The following is a 20,851-nucleotide window of genomic DNA, read 5'->3' on the forward strand; positions in this document are numbered from 1 at the left end:
CTCCAGCTGTTCTGGAGCACAGAGCCTCCGACCATCCCCTTGGCTCAGATGATAGCCAGGGTGCCCCAAAGCAGCCTGGGAGCCAGTGCTGGGAATGGGTGGCTGCCTGCCTGGGCTGAGGAATCCTGGATCTAGGCGACCTGTCTGCTTGAGCAGAGCTGCAGTCAGCAGGGCTGCAGGGCGGCAGGGGCCCTGGGAGACACTAGGCATACACAGGCGAGTGCAGGCGTGGGCGGGGGGTAGTTTTGCGGGGCTGTCGGGGAGGGGCAGGGGCAGCAGGTCCCTGGGGCTGGGTCTGCAGCCTCCTCGGCCTGAAGGTGCCTAACCAGTGTCTCAGGGACCCTTGTAGTGTGTCGCATCGGGGTGCCCTGCGGGCATGCCTGTGGCCCCCACTGTGCTCTGCTGTCCCTGCCTTCTTCAGGCTGGGCACAACCCCAGCATGTCTGTCCCTTGTGTCTCAGCAGGGCCAAGTCAACTGCTCACTTTCCAAGGGCCCCTCCAGATTTCAGGGACAGGACAAGAAGAGAGGGCGAAGAGCTTGGCTGACCTTGCCAGAGCCTGTCAGGGCTCCTTGGTTTTCCCTGTTCAGAGTGGACCTGTGTGTGCCGTGAGTGTCTGAGCGGGTGTGTTTGCGCATGTGCGTGTGTGTCAGTGTGAGCATGTGCATGAGTTTCTGAGAAAGTGAGTGTGTGTGAATCCAAGTGACAGCATGTGACTGCATCACTAAGCATGTGTGAGTGGGAGTGTGTGGGGGAATGAGGCTGTGCCATTGAAGGTGAGCATGCATGTCGCTGCATGTGTGTGACACTGTGAGTGTGTCAATGCGTGTCAGTGTGTGTGTGTTTGTGAGTCATTGTGCGTGAGTGTGCTGACTGCAAATGTGGGTGTGTCGATGAGCAGGCATGTATGTGTCATTCAATGCGTGTTTGTCACTCAATGTGTGCGCGCATGTGAGTGTGTCTGGAACGTGAGCGTGTCACCAAACGTGTGCGCGACTGTGTCAGTGAGCGTGTGAGCACACATGCTGGATAGCTGGGTTGTGAAACCTGGAAGGGATCTAGCCAGGGAGTCTGGAAGGCGGTACCGGGAGGAACCAGTTGCTTCCCCACCAGCCTGGAGCCAGGAGACTTTGTTGGGCCTGAAGGACGGGCCCCACCACGGGGCCCCCTGTCCCTTTCATCCTGGCCAGGCCCTTGGTGTGTGCCGGCTTGCAGAGCTCCTACCATGCATTGTGCTTCACTGCACAGTCCTCACCAAGTGTCCCTGGGGGGTGGGGGCACGGGGCATGTGTGGCCTGGGGACAGAAAGGTCCATCGAGGTGCCTTCCCGGGTGCCCAGGGGCTGACCAAGCCCATCCAATAAGCAGCAACCTCCTGGGCTCACAGACGGCTTGAGCAGTGGATGAGGGAGCGGGATCAGAGCCCAATCATGGGGGTTGAGGCTGAGCAGAAAGGACTCAGAGAAGTCCCGTCCTCAGGACTGTCCCAGAATAGACAAGACTGAGTGGGGTCCCATCCTAAGGCCTGTCCCCTGAGCAGGGAGGACTGAGAGAGGTCCCGTCACCAGGCCTGTCCCTGATCAAAGTGGTCTGAGAGAGGTCTTGTCCTCAGGTCTGTCCCCCGAGCAGAGAGGAGTGAGAGCGGTCCTGTCTACAGGTATACCTCTGAGAAAATTAACTGAGATGGGTGCCATCATAAGACCTGTTCCTTAACAAGAGAGGACTGAGTTGGGTCTCCTGAGCAGAGAGGCCTCTCTCCGAAACCTGAGCAGGGGGAACTGTGAAAGGTGCTGTCCTCAACTCTGTCCCTGATCATAGAGAAATGACAGAGGTCTCATTTTCAGGCCTGTTCCATGAGCAAAGAGGACTGAAAGAGGTCCCATACTCAGGTGTCCCCTGTGCAGAACAACTGAGAGAGATCCTATCATCAGCCCTGTCCATGAGCAGAAATGTCCGACAGAGTACAATCCTCAGGTTTCTTTCTGAGCAGAGAGGACTGAGAGAGGTCCCATCTTCTAGTTTGTCCCCTGAGCAAACAGAACTGACAGAGGTCTCATCCTCAGGCAGCCCCTGAGCAGGACGACTGAGAGGACTCCTGTCCTCGGACCCATCCCTGGGCGGAGAGTCATAAGAGAGGTCCTGTCCACAGGCCCATCCTCTGTGTAAGAGGTCAGAGAGGGATCCCATCCTAAGGTCTGTCCCCTTAGCAGAGAAGACGGAGAGTGGTCCTGTCCTCAGGCCTGACCCTGAGTAGAGGTATCATCCTCCGGTGTCCCCGGGCAGAGAAGACTGAGAGAGATGCTGTCTTCAGGCATGTGAGGCTTAGTGGGCAGAGAGAGGTCCTGTGCTGTGGCCTGTCTTCTGAGCACAGTCGACTGAGAAAGATCCCATTCACGTGTCTATCCCAGAGCAAAGAGGACTTAGAGGGGTCCTGTCCTCAGGCCTGTCCTTTGAGCAGAGAGGATTGAGAGAGGTCCTGTCCTCATATCTGTCCCCTAAGAAGATGGACCGACAGGGGTCGTATCTTCAGGCCTGTCCCCTGAGCTAAGGGGACTGAGAGAGTTCCTGTCCTCATATCTATCCCCTCAGAAGATGGACCGACAGGGTTCCCATCCTCAGATCCGTCCCTTGAGCAGAGAGGACTGAGAGACATCCTGTCCTCAAGTCTATCTACTTAGGAAATGGAGGGACAGGGGACCCATCCTAAGGCCTACCCCCTACGCTGAGAGGACTGAGAGAGGTCCTGTCCTCACATCGATCCCCTTAGAAGATGGACCGACAGGGGTCCCATCCTCAGGCCTGTCCCCTGAGCTGAGGGGACTGAGAGAGTTCCTCTCCTCATATCTATCCCCTCAGAAGATGGACCGACAGAGGTCCCAAACTCAGGTCCGTGTCTAGAGCAGAGAGGACTGACAGACGTCCTGTCCTCATATGTATCCCCTTAAAAGATGGACCGACAGGGGTCCCATCCTCAGGCCTGTCCCCTGAGCTGAGGGGACTGGGAGAGGTCCGGCCCTCATATCTATCCCCTTAGAAGATGGACCGACAAGGGTCCCATCCTCAGGCCTGTCCCCTGAGCTGAGGGGACAGAGAAAGGTCCTCTCCTCATATCTATCTTCTTGGAGGATGGGCGCACACAGGTCCCATCCTCAGACTTGTCCTCTAAGCTGAGGGGACCGAGAGAGGTCTTATCCTCATATCTATAACCTTAGAAGACGGACCGACAAGGGTCCCACCCTCAGGCCTGTCCCCTGAGCTGAGGAGACCGAGAGAGGTTCGGTCCTCATATATATCCCCTTAAAAGATAAACCGACAGGGCTTCCATCGTCAGTCCTGTCCCCTGAGCTGAGAGGACTGAGAGACGTCCTGTCCTCACCTCTATCCCCCTAGTAGATGGACCGACAGGGGTCCCATCCTCAGGCCTGTGCCTACAGCAGACGGGACTCAGAGATGCCCTGTCCTCATATCTATCCCTTTAGAAGATGGAACCACAGGGGTCCCATCCTCAGGTCGGTCCCTTGAGCAGAGAGGACAGAGAGGGGTCTGGACCTCACATCAATCCTCTTAGAAGATAAAACGACTCGGGTCGCATCCTCAGGCCTGTCCCTTGAGCAGAGAGGACTGAGAGAGGTCCTGTCCTCACATCGATCCCCTTAGAAGATGGACCGACAGGGGTCCCACCCTCAGGCCTGTCCCCTGAGCTGAGGGGGCTGACAGTGTCTGTCCTCATATCTATCTCCTTAGAAGATGGACCAACAGGGGTCCCATCCTCTGGCCTGTCCCCTGAGCGGAGGGGACTGAGAGAGTTCCTGTCCTCATACCTATCCCCTTAGAATATGAACCGACAGGGGTCCCACCCTCAGCCCTGTCCCCTGAGCTGAGGGGACCCACAGAGGTCCTGTCTTTATATGTATCACCTTGGAAATAGACCGTCAGGGGTCCCATCCTCTGGCCTGTCCCATGAGCTGAGGGGCCCGGGACAGTTCCTGTCCTCATATCTATCCCCTTAGAAGATAAACTGCAAAAGTCCCATCCTCAGTTCTGTCCACTGAGCTGAGAGGACCGAAAGAGGTCCTGACCTCATATCTATCTGCTTAGAAGATGGACCGACAGGAGTGCCATCCTTAGGGCAATCCCCTGAGGTGAGGGGACTGAGAGTTCCTGTCCTCATATCTATCCCCTTAGAAGATGGACTGACAGGGGTTCCATCCTCAGACCTGTCCCCTGAGCAGAGAGAACTGAGAGATGTCCTGTCCTCATATCAGTCCCCTTAAAAGATGGACGGACAGGGGACCTGTCCTCAGGCCTATCCCCTCTGCTGAGGGGACTCAGAGAGGTACTGTTTTCATATCTATGCCCTTAGAAGACGGACGGACTGGGACTCCATCCTCAGATTTGTCCCCTGAGCTGAGGGGAGACGGAGAGAGATCCTGTCCTCATATCTATCCCCTAGGAGATGGACCGACAGGGGTCCCATCCTCAGCCCTGTCCCCTGAGCTCAGGGGATGGAGAGACTCGGTCCTGTCCTCATAGCTATCCCCTCAGGAGATGGACCGATAGGGGTCCCATCCTCAGGTCTGTGCCTGGAGCAGAGAGGACTGAGAGACACCCTGTCCTCATATCTATCCCCTAGGAAAATGGACCGACAGGGGTCCCATCCTCACACCTGTCCCCTGAGCTGAGGGGATGAGAGAGGTCCTGTTCTCATATCTATCACCTTAGAAGATGGACTGACAGGGGTCCTATCTTCAGACCTGTCCCCTGAGCTGAGGGTCTGACAAGAGTTCCTGTCCTCATATCTATCCCCTCAGAAGTTGGACTGACTGGGGTCCCAAACTCAGGTCTGTGTATGGAGCAGAGAGGATTGAGAGAGGTCCTGTCCTCATATCTATCCCCTTAGAATATGAACCGACAGGGGTCCCATCCTCAGACCTGTCCCCTGAGCTGAGGGGACAGAGAGTTCTGTCCTCACATCTATCCCCTTAGAATATGAATCGACAGGGGTCCCATCCTCAGGCCCGTACCCTGAGCTGGGGGACCAAGAGAGGTCCTGTCCTCATATCTAATCGCTTACAAGATGGAGCGATATTGGTCACACCCTCAGGCCTGTTACCTGAGCTGACGGGATCGAGAGGTCCTGTCTTTATATCTATCACCTTGGAAGATGGACCGTCAGGGGTCCCATCCTCAGGCCTGTCCCCTGAGCTGAGGGGCACAAAAGAGGTCCTGTCCTCATATCTATCCCTTCAGGAGATGGACCGACAGTGGTCCCATCCTCAGGTCTCTGCCTATAGCAGAGAGGACTCAGTGACGTCCTGTCCTCATATCTATCCCCTTAGAAGATGGACCGACAGGGGTCCCATCCTCAGGCCTGGCCCCTGAGCTGAGGGGACTGAGAGGATTCCTCTCCTCATATCTATCCCCTTAGAAGATGGAACGGAAGGGGTCCCATCCTCAGATCTCTCCCTTGAGCAGAGAGGACAGAGAGAGGTCCTGTCCTCATATCTATCCCCTTAAAAGGTGAACCAACAGGGGTCCCATCCTCAGGCCTGTCCCCTGAGCTGAGGGGACTGCGAGCGTTCCTATCCTCATATTTATCCCATCAGAAGATGGACCGACAGGGGTCCCATCCTCAGGCTTGTCTCCTGATCTGACTGGACCGAGAGAGGTCCTGTCCTCATATCAACCCCTCTATCCCCTTAGAAGATGGACTGACAGGAATCCCATGCTCAGGCTTGTCCCCTGGGTTGAGGGGACCTAGAGAGGTCCTGTCCTCATATCTATCCTCTTAGAAGATGGGCCGAGGGGGGGTCCCACCCTCAGGCCTGTCCCCTGAGTTGATGGGACTGAGAGAGGTCCTGTTCTCTTATCTATCCCCTTAGAAGATGGCCCAACAGGAGTCCCATCCTCAGGCCTGTCACCTGAGCTGAGAGGACCCAGAGTTCCTGTTCTCCTGTTTGCTGAGTGACATGTATGTGGAGAGGTGTCCCTTTATGAATTGCTCCTGAGTAGAGAGTACTGAGTGAGGTCATGTCCTAAGGTCTGTCCCCCGAGCAGAGAGGACTGAGAAAACTCCTGCTCCCTCATCAGCTTTGATCAGAGAAGACTGGGAGAGTTGTGGCCTTAGCTCTTTCCCTTAGCAGTGGGGACTGAGTTAAGCCCTGTCTTCAGGTCTGTTTCCTCAGCACAGTGGATTGAGAGACGTGCCATCCTCGGGCCTTTCACCTGAGCGGAATGAACTAACAGGGGTCCTATCCTCAGGTCTGCCCCTGAGCAGAGAAGGCTGACAGGGGTGCCATCCTCAGGCCTGTGCCCTCTCCTTCTGTGGATAGGCACCCGGGGTCTGTGGAGGGTCAGCATGTTTTGTATTTAATTTTAGGCTCATCTGAGAACCTGTCGATTCACTGCCTTGTAAGTCTATGTCCCATTGCAGTTGATTGGGAATGACAAGGCTAACCTAGGAACACGGCTGGGACCCCCTGCTGCTTCTCCTGCAGGCTGCAGCACTCTCTGTGGCCTTTCTGGACTCCCGGCCTCCACCTGTTCCTGGCCTGGGATCACCTCCTCTTAGTGAGCCGTGTGGCATCTTCATTTTTCTGAAGATGAAGATGCCACAGAGCAGTCACTTTCCTGGCCCCTCCCATGGCAGGATGCCAGGAAGAAGGCCATGCCCTGGGCAGTCTGGCCCTAGGTGGGCTCTGGGAATGGGCCCTCTGGCTGCCAGACACAGGAGTGGGGCCTGGCACAGAAGAGTGAGACCCCTGGGGGCTGCCTTTTTCCCAGCCCTCAGTCTGTGGCAGGTCGGGTATCACTAACACAGGCCTCCACAACAACTGTTTCAGCACTAACCAAGTGGTGAAATTAAATATTAAAAGCTGAAAGAGCCAACACCCTTATATAAAGGCTTGAATGTAACAAAAGCCCACCAAGAGTTTTGCCTAGGCCTTTCCTGGGCCTTGAAACATGACAAAATGATGAAAGAATTCTTCACAGGACCCGTTTAGGATTAAACACGTTTTATTGAAGGTCTGAAGAAACTCACCAGGCCTCCACAAACAAGCTTTATTGGAGATTAAAGGAACTCCCCAAACCTCCATGATTTAGCAGGAGATCAGATAAGGGTCATCACCCCAGCACCTGGACCCATTTAGATTAAGTCAATTTACTGAGGCTCCAGAGGGAGGTCTTCAGGACTCAAATCTTACCTATAGATGAAAAGAAGTGAATCACTTATGTCTTTTTAGATAAGTGCACACTTACATGTAGACATATAGCTTAGAAGGGATAGAAGCTCTGGAAAACTTTGTAATTTTGAGTTGGTCTGGCAATATTTTCCAGGCTTTCTCTCTGTAACCAGTTACGAAATAAAAACTCTCTTCCTCCCCAGTTCATCTGCATCTCATTATTGGACCGCAAGAAATAGCAGCCCGACCCTCAGTTTTGTCAGGGAACAAGTCCTCTCCCACTGGTCAAGATAATTTGGAAAGAGCCGAATGTGACCTTTTCTCTCTCCCCTTTCTCTTTGCCTGTTCAAACGGGACCACCACTCAGGCCCCGACTCCTTCACCCACAGTGGGTTGTGCAAAGGCCAAAGTAGAGGCACCTGCTGGCTGCTTCCCTGGGCCTGCAGGGCAGACCCTGGTCCCTTGCTGCTGTGGTCCCCTGAGCCATGGGCCCCAGGGGCTTGGCTGGCTCTAGGCCTGGGATTACACTCTGCCCTTTGAGCTTTTCCCTACCCAAAGACAGCTGGCATTTGGAGGCAGCCACTCTCAAGGCTACCATATTCCTCCAGACCCTATCCCCTCCTCAGGGAGCCCAGAGCGGAGCCTGCCTCCCAGGCCTGTAGTCCCTGCACACAGTAGTCAGTCCCCTGAGCACTTTGGCCTCCAGCACCTCTGGCTGCCCTGCTCCTGGCCCCAGGTGCCTGCTGACAATGTTGAACTTTACTCAAGCCCTGTAATCCTTGAAAACAGCAATGGTTACAAAATCCCCCCATCCTTTAGTGTTCCAGAAAATGACTTATTGCCAACAAACAAACAAAACAACAACAAAAACACTGTTATGGGTGGGCTGAATTTTATTTTACCCAAAATCCATATGTTGAAGTCCTAACTCCAGCACCTCAGAATGTGGCCTTATTTAGAGATAGAGTCTTTAAAAAGGTAATTAAAGTTAAATGAAGGCATTATGGTGGGCCCCAATCCAATATGACAGGTGTTCCTACAAGAAGAAGAAATTTGGACACACAGACAAACAAGGAAGATAATGTGAAGTGAAGCAGGAAGAAGATTGCCATCTACAAGCAAAAAAGAGAGGCCTGGAACAGATTCTTCCCTCACAGCCCTCAGAAAGAACCAAGCCTGCCGACACCTTGGTCTTGGACTCCCGGCATCTAAAACTGTGAGAGAATCAATTTCTGTTGTTTAAGCCTTTCGGTTTGTAGTACTTTGTTATGACAGGCCTGGGAAACTAACACAATACCCCTTCCCCGTAAGACTTAGTTAGGGCTCAGGAATGCTCTCCTTGTTTACCTATGACATGGACAGACACAAATCCTCCAAATTCCCATTTGCATTAATCAGAGTACTCCAGAAAAGCAAAACCAGTAGGAGATGATAGATATATTATTTTGGGAATTGGCACACATGATTATGGAGGCCAACAAATTCTATGACATGCCATCTGCAAGCTGTAGAATAGAGAAAGATGGTGGTATAATTCAGTCCAAGTTCAAAGGCCTGAGATCCAGGGAAGTTGATGGTGTTACTTCTAATCTAAAGCTGAAGGAGTGGGGAGTGGGGCCCATTGGTGTACATCTTGGAGTCTGAAAGCCTCAGATCCAGGAGCTCTGATGTCTGAGGACAAGAGAAGGTAGATGTTTCAGCTCAAGAAGAGAGAGAAAGAGAGAGAATGAGAGAGCGAGCTAGAGAGAGAGAGAGAGAGAGAGAGAATTTGCTCTTCCTCCATATTTTTGTTCTATTTGGCCCCTCAAACAATTGGATGATGCCTTCCTACATTGGTGAGGGTGATCTTTATTCATTGTACTGATAGAAATGCTAATCTCTCCTGCACACACCCTCACAGACACACCCAGAAATAATGTTTTTACCAGCTATCTGAGCATCCCTTAGCCCAGTCAAGTTGACACGTGCAATTAACTAGCACATCCCTCTACCTCTCACTCTGTTCTTCTGTTCCACTACATGGGAAAGCTTCTCAGAAGACTTGTCTATGCCTACCACGCACACTTTCTCAGCTCCCATGCTCTCCTTAATTCTCTGTAACACTGGTTTCACCCATTCTGCTACTGAAAGGACTCTTAACAAAGTGACCGAACAACCTGAATCTTGATGAATCCAATTCTCTGTCCTCATCTTACTTACACCAACATCTCAGTAGAATTTGACCCAGGTGACTATTCTTCCTTCATGAAGCACTTTTTCCCTTGGCTCCTGGGATACCACATGCTTCGGGTTTCCTCCTACTTCACTGGCCTCTCCTAATAGAGTTTTCTGGTTCTTCCTTCTCTGCTTGATTCTCTCCAGGACTCAGTGCCCTGGGTCCTCTTCTCTTGCTATCTACATCACCTCCTTGGTGATCTCAGCCTGTCCATGCTTTCATGGACAGGCTGCTTCTAAGCCCAGTTCCCTCTTAAGCTCTAGACTTATATGTCAAAGTGCCTAACCCACATCTCCACTTGGGCAACAGAACATCTCAATACCAACTTTCCTAACACAAAACTCTGGCTCCCAAGCTGCACCATTCAATCAGTGCCAAACTGCTCATAAGCTCACCCAAGATACTGGCATCACCATCTACCCAGACGCTCTGATTCCAAACCTAGACTCAGTTTGTCTTCTTCTCTTTCCCTCATAGATTCATATTCCATTATCAGCAAGTACTGCAGTTCTACTTCCAAATACATGTAAACTCCATCCACTTCTCTCTATCTCTACCACTGCCATCATTGCCCAGGCCACCGTCACTGATACTTGCAGTATAATAGCCTCCTCTCTCTCTCCTCTTGCTCCTCTATAGTCCATTCTCCAAATATAACTCACAGTGATTTTTAAAAATCAGAAATCAAATGACATCATTTATTTGCTCAGAAGCCATGGATGGCTTCCCATATCACTTAGACTAAAACTCAAACTCCTAACCACTGCCTACAAACCCTACATGATCTGGCCTCCACTCTTCTGTGTGTTTACCACCCTCTAGCCCCACTGGCTAGTCCCTCAAACACACCTGACTCTTAAATCATCTCAGGGCCTCTGCCTTTATTGGTCCCTCGATCTGGAAAACTTGCGGGAATGGGATATTCTAGGACTGTGCTGCCCAATAGGGTAGTCTCTAGCCATGTGTGGTTACTAGGCACTTGAAATGGATCTAGTGTGACTGAGGAACTGGATTTATAAAATGTATTTTAGTTGATTTCTATTTAAACACAAGTAACCTAACGTGGGATGTGGAGACCATATTTAGCATGTGGAGACCAGAGCTCTAGCTTGTTCTGCTTTATAATTTTACAGAACTTGTCTGAAATCATCTATTTTATGCATTCATTTAGTCAACATTTACTGAGCACTTACTATGTACAGGGCACTATTATAGGCACTGGGAATTCAGCAGTGGAGCAAAAGAACAAAAATGTCTCATGGAAATTTCATTTAAGTAAGGAAATACAAACAATAAAATAAGTAGAAAATATATAGTATATTAGATTGTGATAAGTGCTACAGAGAAAAAGCAAGGAAGCAGATATAAGGAGTGTTAGAGGTGTGCACAGAATTTTAAATTGGATGATCCATGAAGGTATCAGGGAGAAGGTAGCAGCTGAGCAGAGATGTGAAGGACGCAAGGGAGATGGCCACGTGGGCATCTGGGAGATGAGCATTCCGGGCAGAAGAGACAACCAGCACACAGTTCAAGGCCAGAGAATGCCTGGAATGGTGTAAGGAGGAAAGGTGGTGGGGGCTGGATAAAGCAGCACCTGCTTGGCCAGCCACCTTGAGGACTCAGGCTTTTAGTCCAAGTAAAACAAGGTCTGGGGAAGGTATGGAGCAGAAGAGGGAGATGATCTGATTGAAGTTTCAAACTCTTCACTCTTGCAGTCGTGCTGGAGTACACTTCAGGGTGGGAAGGAAGGAAAGATGATTGCTTAGGTTACTGCAATTATCCACATGGAGGATTAGGGGGCAATGTGTTTATGGTGAAGGTGGGGAGAAATGGTTTGCCTCTGGATCTCTTTGGCAGGGAGAGTTAACAGGCTAGGCTGATGGGCTGCAGTGGGAGAGCAGTAGGTGATGTGTAGGTTTTGGCCTATGCAAGCTGAAGAATGGGACTGTCATTTATGGAGCTGTGGATGGCAATGCATAGAGCATGGCTTCCATGGTTGAGTATGAGATGACGATTAGACCCCCCAGGTGCAAATGAGCTGTGGAAAGTTGAAACACAAGTCTGAAGTTCAGGAAGATGACATGGGCTGGAGCAGCTGCAATTCCAGAAGGAGGCAGTGTATACTATGTTGAAGCCTGGACCCCAGTGGTACAACGCAGTGAGTGCAGATAGAAAAGCGAAGGGGTCCAAGAACAAAGTCTTGGAGTACTCTAAAGTTGAGAGAATGGGGTGATGAGAAACAACCAGTAATGGAGATAGAAAAGGAGTGATCAGTGAGGTGGAAGGAAAGGCAGAATGGACTGAGAGGCCTAGCAAAGGGAATAGACCTGATATGGTCCCCATCCAATTCTAATCTCGAATTATAATCCCCACATGTCAAGGGAAGGACCCATAATCCCCACATGTTGAGGGAGGGAGGTGACTGGATAATGGGGGCAGTTCCCTCCATGCTGTTCTCGTGATAGTGAGCTCTCAGAGATCTGATGGCTTTATAAGCGTTGGCATTTCCCCTGCTTGCACTTCTCTCTCCTGCAGCCTTGTGAAGAAGGTGCCTGCATCCCCATTGCCTTCTGCCATGATTGTAAGTTTCCTGAGGCCTCCCCAGCCACGTGGAACTGTGAGTCAATTAAACCTCTTTCCTTTATAAATTACCCAGTCTCGGGTATTTCTTTATAGCAGTGTGAGAACAAACTAATACATGCCCACTGGACCAAATGCTGCTGCTCAGTTGATGAGGCCTGAGAAGTGTGCATAAGGTCTAGCAATGTGGAGGTCATTGGGGACTTTAGCACCAGCATTTTTAGTACCATGGTGGAGGTGAGAGCCTGAAAGAAATGGGTTCAAAAGAAAATGAAGAGAGTAAAGGCTTTCATGTTTATTTAGCACCTGCCTCCCATCATTGACCAGAAGGACAGGGTCCTTGTCTGATTTGTCACTGGTGTGTCCTCAGTGCCTACTATAGTGTGTGGCCCACAGTGGGTGCTCAGGAAATATTTAAATTATTAAATGAATGAATGAATGAACGAATGATTCTTCCTCATCCTTCAAGTTTCAGTTCAGAGGTCACCTCCCCCAGAATACCATCTTTAGCCCCAGAAATCCAGGTGACACACCTCTGTGCTCCTTTAGCTATTGCTACTGAAATAGGATTGTTGCTTTGTCTTTCTCCCCATGAGATGGTCACTCCACAAATTCACAGATTGTCTGTCTTGCTCACTGATGTATCCCCAGTGCCCCACAGAAGGCTTGACACACCATACAAGGAGAGCGAGTAGCCTTGAGGGGTGGAGCTGAGTGTAGGGGAACATTAAAGAGGGGCTGAAAGATAGCCTCCTTTTGTATAGCAAACTCATACTAAAGCCAAATATCATGTCCTTGTGAAAAGCTTCTCTGTTAGATGTGGTGGCATGTGCATCTGTAGTCTCAGCAACTCCGGTGGTTGAGCCTTGAGCCCAGGAGTTTGAGGTTGTAGTGAGCTACGATCATGCCACTGCTCTCCAGACTGGGTAACAGAGTAAGAGTCTGTCTCTAAAACCAAAAATGCAAAAAAGCTTCCCTGACCAAGTGTTGCAGGAAGTCAGGGACCCTGAATGGAGGGACTGGCTGGAGCCACAGCAGAGGAACATAAATTGTGAAGATTTCATTTTAATATGGACATTTATCAGTTCCCAAAATTAATATTTCTATAATTTCTTAAGCCTGTCTTTACTTTAATCTCTTAATCTTGTTATCTTCAAAAAGAAAGGGAGAGATGTTATGGGAAGTCAGGGACCCTGAACAGAGGGACCGGCTGGAGTCGCAGCAGAGGAACATAAATTGTGAAGATTTCATTTTAATATGGACATTTATCAGCTCCCAAAATTAATACTTTTATAATTTCTTATGCCTGTCTTTACTTTAATCTCTTAATCCTGTTATCTTTGTAAGCTGAGAATGTACATCACCTCAGGACCACTATTGTGTTAACTGTACAAACTGATTGTAAAACATGTGTGTTTGAACAATATGAAATCAGTGCATCTTGAAAAAGAACAGAACAACAGTGATTATTAGGGAACACGGGAAGACAACCATAAGGTCTGACTGCCTGCGGGGTCGGGCAGAATAGAGCCATATTTTTCTTCTTGCAGAGAGCCTATAAATGGACGTGCAAGTAGGGAAGATATTGCTAAATTCTTTTCCTAGCAAGGAATATTAATAATTAAGACCCTGGGAAAGGAATGCATTCCTGGGGGGAGGTCTATAAACTGCCGCTCTGGGAGTGTCTGTCTTATGCAGTTGAGATAAGGACTGAAATACACCCTGGTCTCCTGCAGTACCCTCAGGCTTACTAGGATTGGGAAACCCCAGCCCTGGTAAATTTGAGGTCAGACCAGTTCTCTGCTCTCGAACCCTGTTTTCTGTTAAGATGTTTATCAAGACAATACATGCACTGCTGAACACAGACCCTTATCAGGAATTCTGATTTTGTCCTTGCCCTGTTTGCTCAGAAGCATGTGATCTTTGCTCTGTTTTTTGCCCCTTAAAGCATGTGACCTACTCCCTGTTCATACACCCCCTCCTTTTTTGAAATTCTTAATAAAAACTTGCTGGTTTTGTGGCTCAGGTGGGCATCACAGTGCCCACCTCATGTCACCCCCAGAAGCCCAGCTGTAAAATTCCTCTCTTTGTACTCTTTCTCTTTATTTCTCAGCTGGCCAACACTTACGGAAAATAGAAAGAACCTATGTTGAAATATTGGGGGTGGGTTCCCCCAATAACCAAGCAGCCCAGAGTAGGTCACTATATTATAGCTTATAGGTCAAGGCTGCAGTGAGGGCCTTGACCCTGTCTCCAAAATATACCCTGTATGTTTTGCTCAGAGCACTTATCACAACAGTATTTTGTTGTGGGATGTTTGGTTTACTCTTCTGTCCTCTTACACTGTGAGCTCCACAGAAATACAAACTGAGTCTACTTTACTGGGGCTCCCACGTCTGGCACACAGGTAGATATCCAATCAATGCTTGTTGCGTGATTAAGTGACCAACTGGCACATCAAGGTGCTGAACAGAAGAAGGCATCAATGGGCAGAAGACATTTGTGGGAGGAGATACTGAAGCAGGGGGATCTGCCAAGGGCACTTCAGGCAGAGGACATGAGAAGGAGGTGATCTGGCAGCCAAGCATTATGCATGCCACGTCACACCAAGCTCACAACTGGACAGCTTGCACGATGTGGAGCACAGTGTACGGTGGGCCTCAGAAATGAAAAGCAATGTGCAGCAGGCTTTCAGAGAGAGGGAGAGGCAATTCTCAAGCAGGGTGCATGATTCAGAGAGGCTGTGAAGGCAGAGGGCAGAGTGCAGAGTAGTCACAGGCAGTGACCACAGCTGTGCAGGAAGAACCCCATGAAGAACACATTCACAGCAAAACACTAGGCTATAAAACAAGCCTCCACAAATTTTAAAATGTTGAAGTTATGCAAAGTGTGTTAACCTACCATAATGGAATGAAATTAGAAACTGATAACTGAAGGAAATCTGGGGAACCCACATTAAACAACAAACTCCAAAATAACCAGTGGATCAAATAAGAAGCAATAAGGGGAATTAGAAAACCTTTGAGATGAATGAAAAGGAAAACACAACATGTAGCTAGAGAAGTGCTCAGAGAACAATTTCTAGCTATAAATGCATACATTCAAGAAGAAAGATCTTGGCCGGGCATGGTGGCTCACACCTGTAATCCTAGCACTTTGGGAGGTCAAGATGGGAAGATTGCTTGAGTCCTGGAGTTGTAGACTGGCCTGGGCAACATGGCCAAACTCCACCTCTAAAAAAATTCAAAGGAAAAAATTAGCCAGGCATGGTGGCACGTGCCTGTAGTCCCAGCTACTCAGGAGGCTTAAGTGGCAGGATTGCCTGTGCCCAGGAGGTCAAGGCTGCAGTGAGCCATGATTGTGCCACCGCACACCAGCCTGGGAACAGGGTCTTACCCTGTCTCCAAAAAAAAAAAATGAAAGAAAGAAGGATCTCAAATCAACAACCTAACTTTATACCTTAAAGGAACTAGAAAAAGAAGAGCAAAGTAAATCCAAACCAAGTAGAAGGGAAGAAATGACAAAGATTAAAGGCAACATTAATGAAACAGAGAGTAGAAAATAATCTAAAGGTATCAATAAAATGATTTTTTTAAAAAGTCAATGTGGTTCTTTAGAAACAACAAAATCAACAGACCTTAAGTAAGACTAACGAAGCAAAGCACACTATGGCAAGGGCAGTTAAAGGCAAAAGCCCTTGTGCAGATAGGCCTCACTGGCTGAGCCCTAGGTGACGAACGAACTCAGCAGCAGAGATCAGAGAGCAGAAGGCATCTGCAGGTAGAATGCACTGTGCAAGGAGCTAGGAGCACAAGACATTAGGAGGCAGAGGACAGTGGGAAGAAGGCATTCAGAGGCAGGTTTGGGACCTTCACAGGCAGAGGATACTGTGCACAGAAGTTTCACAAGAGGAATACGTTCTGGGGAGAAAAATTCACAGGCTGAACACAACCATAAGCAAGGAGCAGTCCCTAGAGGACATAGAGATGCATGGGCAGGGGACCATCACAGATACAAACTCGGGACAGGAAGGAGGAGTCGTGGTAACAGAGGAGGCACAACACTAGGATCGACTTGCTGTTTCACAATGACACTCCCTATTTTTCCTTTAGGTCTTTGTGTCACACACTGTCACCAATTAAGAGTCCTACAAATACCTAGTTAGGAGCTACTGTTGCAGTCCTTGTCTTTTGAATTAGTAAAAGCTCTTCCTTCCTTCCCATTGTAACAAGATGAAGGCGAAGGTTGGGGTGAGAAAATAGCTAGAGGAACACTAGTCCAATGGCCCCAAGGCCCCTACTCAGTGGTAGGAGTTCTCGGTATTATGTCTATCTTTGGGCTTCCTGATCACCCTTTCCTGTCCCTGGGTTGAATCAAGACTTGGATCGCATGCAGATTACATTGGTACACATCTAGAGGAATGAGTTGGAGTGTGTGTTGGGGTCACCTTTGAGGAGGACCTTTGAGAGATGTGTATTCAGAATTACTGTCAAGGAAGAGTTGGAGGGACCAGGGGTGTTTAAATGTGAGAAGAGTTGACCAAGACAGAATCTGAGAAGCATTTTCATCTATTTTAAGGGCTGGCATCTAGCAGAGGGATTAAAGACCACCAGCGGGTGACATACAGAAAATGGACTTTAACTCAACTGAAGAATGCATCTCCTAAAACCAAGGCTGTCCACAGACAGCAGGGGTTTGTAAGGAACTGAGCTCCTGGTCACTGGAAGTGGGCACTAACAACTAGGTGGCTGGCTGTCTGCAGTGGTAACGATGAGGAGGATAGACGCCCCCCTGCCCCCGCCACAATACAATATTCTTCATTAAGATTTCATGAGTCTAGAATTCCACAGTTCCTGCGCATGCCTAGTGTACAGATCTTGCTATTAAGTACTTGTTTACTTTTGTACAGAGAATGGCTTCAGGAAATAGGAATAAAGAAATCACACAGCTGAATACACCAAGTTATTACACTTAAAAAGAAAACTTTGACACATGTAATATCTTACCATTTATTATAATTGTGCACATTAATATGGATTAAGTATGATTAGAAACACTAAGCAATTAAAAAGAAGCAAAAATGTAATGCAACCATCCCTCTTCCTCAGATTTGCAAAATGCTGTGCCTTTTTAGACATGAGAGAGGCTGTTTTGGGTCTAAGTCAATAATGCTCTTGCAAGATTTCTTTGCATATCTTGCATGTTGGTTCTAAAACTCCCTTAAAGGCAGACTATACCTTGAATGGGGGAAGCCAGCCTATCTTGGGCCTCTTTATCTTGCCTTTCATCCACTGGGCCTGCACTGAGACTCAGGGATAGCACCTCTCACCAACGGGGTGACTTTTCTTCCCTTCACTCATTCATTTAGTAACTGTGTGTTAGTGTCCACCACGTGCCAAGTCTGATGTTGGGGACTACAGTTGAGGAAGAGCAGTTGCTATTTAGTGTGGGTACACGCCCTCCAGAGGAAATCTGATACAAATAAATGGAATGTTCCTCTCTGATCATTTGGCAGGAAGAACAAGTCCACAAGCCAATGTGCATAAGGCTTAGAAACTGGAGAAAGACGTAGACATTTTATAATTAAATCAAGAGAACAGGCCCTCATTTTATATCAGAAATACTCTAAGGTTGTTCTTCCTTTCAAGGAACTTACAGAGTGATGCTGGGCCCACAGATGGCAGAGTCCAGCTGAACCTGAGCAGAGGGTTGGCTGACTGCATGAACAGGCTTGCATCTGCCCAGCCATCCAACGAGTTTCCATGTCCCAAGTACCTGGGGCCCCAGCAGTTGCCACTAGCTTGAGGCAGAGTCTAGACAGGAAAATGGGTCACTGAAAGCTCTCTGCTCAGATAAGCTAGCCCCCTGGAGCTTTTCCTGGATTCACAAGCTCCTCTTTGGCAATGTCTATGAGTCAAATCTGTTCTCAGCTGAAAGCATCTCAGTTTGGAGGCATTTTCATGGGTGGAGGGGAGGGAAAGGGGCAGCTTGACCCTTGAAGTACTTCTTGAGAGGTGGGGATAATTCAGGGATCCAGGATGCCCAGAGGAAGAGTATGATTTCACACCTTCTGCTCTTTGCAAGCCTATGTCTTCAGGAGGCCTGAAGGGAGGGTGTTAACCTGGCAGGAACTATGTACCCTCTGCACAGTGCTTGGCACACACTGAGCACAAAATCAATGCTTGCTTTTGTGGCTGCTGCTCTGGGAAGAGCACAGGCTCTGTAGAGTTCTGCACAATGCAATGGCCACCTCTCCGAGTTCCAATATCCTCATCTCTAAGATGGGATGAGAATATCGCCTTCACAGGATTATCATGGGGATTAATGCCATCACTTTGTGACAGTGCCTGGTATGCGGTACAGGCTCAAGAAATGTTAGTTGCTTTTTCCCCTCCTTAATCCTGCTGGGATCTACACACCCTAACACCCACTTGGGAAGATTTATGTGTAAAGTTCAGGGAGCAGAATTGAGGGCAAATTAATCAACTATCAAGATTCCAACAGACACAGGTATCACTTTGATCAGTAGCATCCTAAAATCATATCCTACTGAATTTAAACCTAATTGTGTAAATTTTCCAACACATGCCAACATACCTGTAAGGGAACACTCAAATATAGTGAAAGGTAGGTGGAAGACAAAATGAAAAACTGCTATAAGTCAATCAAAAGCAACTAACTACTTTTACAAGTGTATGGAAATTTTAAAAAAAATAGATATGGCAAATAGACAGGCTAAACACTAGCCTATACCAATCCCTAGCATTCAATGTCTGCAATTTACCCATCAGGGATCATCAACAGTCTTCAACTTGGCCCATCATAAGCCTCAAGGGAGTCAGGACACACTGAACCCTACACTTCCACCCACCTAAACTCATTAGAAAGCTAATCTGTCTTAGGGAAGCCAAGATGGAATTCTTGTTTGATCCTGTTTGGTTGAGCCTGAAATGAGATCATGGATGTAAAGTGCTTTCTAAGCTATGAGAAGCTATACACACAAGCAATTACCATAGCATCATTAAGATACAATATTGGATGTATGCAACTTCAACTTAAGAAGGGCAAAAGCATGAAGAAATCAAACAGGGTGGGAGGAGGTGAGGGAAGGGGAGACAGCAACTTGGGGCAAAACTGGGGACAGCCAAACTTGTCCAGAGTCATCAGCTTCTGATCAGCCCAGGGATCGGGGGGGGGGGGGGCTAAAAGAAAACAGAAGTAGCCATGAGACTAGAAACACATCAGCCAGAGGCCCTCAGGGTGGGTGACTGCTCCAGTGATCAGGAGTTACCACCTAGCTCAAGGTGTCTTCTGGAGAGAAGACCATCAGCATGGAGCTAGTGGAAAGCCTGTTTGCTATTGATCCCGACTGCCTTCAAGGGATATATTCTGCTCTGTGCTCAGACACTGTGATAAATTCCACTGGCTATGAGCATGCAAACACACGTCTTCAGGCAGTTCTCATAATGTGACCCAGAGGCTTGCTTCACTGAGCACCGTGGCTATGCAGTACTGATCTGAAGCTATGCAAGCAACAGTGAACTGAGAGCCCTGGACAAGAATCCAAAGACCTGGGGTGAGGTCCTGATTCTACCTTGGTTTCTCCAGGTCCCCTCCCTTTCTACATCTTTATTTCCTTGTTGCAAAATGGGGCTAACAACAGCGGCCCAGCGAGCATCCCAGGGCAGCTAGAGGGCTTGGCTCAGGTGCTGGATGGAAGGTGTGATTTGGAAGTGTCCTCATAGAGGGCCTTTGTCCATGCCACCTAAGATCTCAAAATATCACAAGGCAGAGGGACATGAAGACATAGGGCCCCCAAACATAAGGGAGAGCCAAGAAAGATAGCTGTGTCTGAAGCTGACTCCAGGAGAGACTGGGGCACATCTCTACTCCTTAATGAGTCTCTTGGCCACTTGTCCTTTGCAGTGCCAGCACCCACCTAGAAGAGCTTCTCATAGCATTTCCCACAGTGAATGGTGTCACGGTGAATGAAGATCTGATCCAGGAGATCGCCCATCGGTTTACTGCAAATCCCACACTGAAAGAAAAAGCAAGCTGGAGGTCAACACACAAAGCAAAGCAAGAGGAATGAGTGAAGTGGGAAGGAGATGCCTGAACAAGGTGGGTGAGCAGATGCTGTGAGCCTATGGCACATCCTGGACCTCAGGACTTGCAAACATCACAAAATAATACAGAAAAAGGAGGGAGGGAGTAGTAAGTAGAGCTAGAAGCTCAGCTACTTTCAAGGGCCAGTGGGCAAGCCAAGGGGAACCTATTTGGCATGATTTGACCAGAAATGTGTTTCCCTGCAGTCAGCCAATTCCCAGGAGAAGCTGCGAAGTGGGGCATGTTCTGCAGTTTAGCACTTACTTAGCCAGGAGCAAGCAAAGTTCAGGCCCTGTGGGGAGGAGAGAAGACTGCCTAACATTCTGTCAAGGCAAAGGAGAGGGTTGTTTTTTTCAGTGCACCTAGAGGTGACCCCCTAAATGGACTGGAACCAACAACCTGGGGTTACAAAGTGCCATACATCATACAGAATGGGGACCCCAATGGCATTCAGAATAAAATTCAAACTCTGTGCCCGCCAAGGCCTACATGATCTAGCCACCCTGTCACTCATGCCATTCTCCCATGAAAGCTAGAACACTCTAGTGCTTCTGCCCCAGGGCCTTTGCACTTGCTGGCCCTCTGCCAGGAATAGTCTTTCCTGAAAAGACCACTTTTGTCTCCCCTACAGTACTAAGTATGCGGAATCACCAACATTCATCTACTCTCTTAGACTTGGAAGCTCATTCAGCTCCCAGGTGTGCAAAGCCTCTGCGACTATCTGCAATTGTATATGGAGATCAAGCCTTCTCTGCATTCTCTGAACCT

General features: G+C 48.8%; 1 protein-coding gene across 8 annotated transcripts in view; it reads right to left on the bottom strand.

Moving 5' to 3' along the window:
• Positions 1–7,070: 7,070 nt before the first annotated feature.
• LOC105470186 (zinc finger protein 185 with LIM domain) overlaps positions 7,071–20,851 on the bottom strand; it is an 82,431-nt gene continuing 68,650 nt past the window's right edge. For 7 of the 8 annotated variants that reach the window (XM_071089260.1, XM_071089265.1, XM_071089263.1 and 4 more), the window contains one exon: positions 16,978–20,015. In XM_071089260.1, coding sequence (XP_070945361.1) covers positions 19,917–20,015 — 99 coding nt within the window. In that variant the 3' untranslated portion in view covers positions 16,978–19,916. Of the gene's footprint in view, positions 7,204–16,977; positions 20,016–20,851 lie in introns of those variants that run through there. The other variant, XM_011721950.3, reaches the window with a different exon arrangement.

Source organism: Macaca nemestrina, chromosome X, assembly GCF_043159975.1.
Source record: "Macaca nemestrina isolate mMacNem1 chromosome X, mMacNem.hap1, whole genome shotgun sequence".
In the NCBI taxonomy this organism is placed as follows: Eukaryota; Metazoa; Chordata; class Mammalia; order Primates; family Cercopithecidae; genus Macaca; species Macaca nemestrina.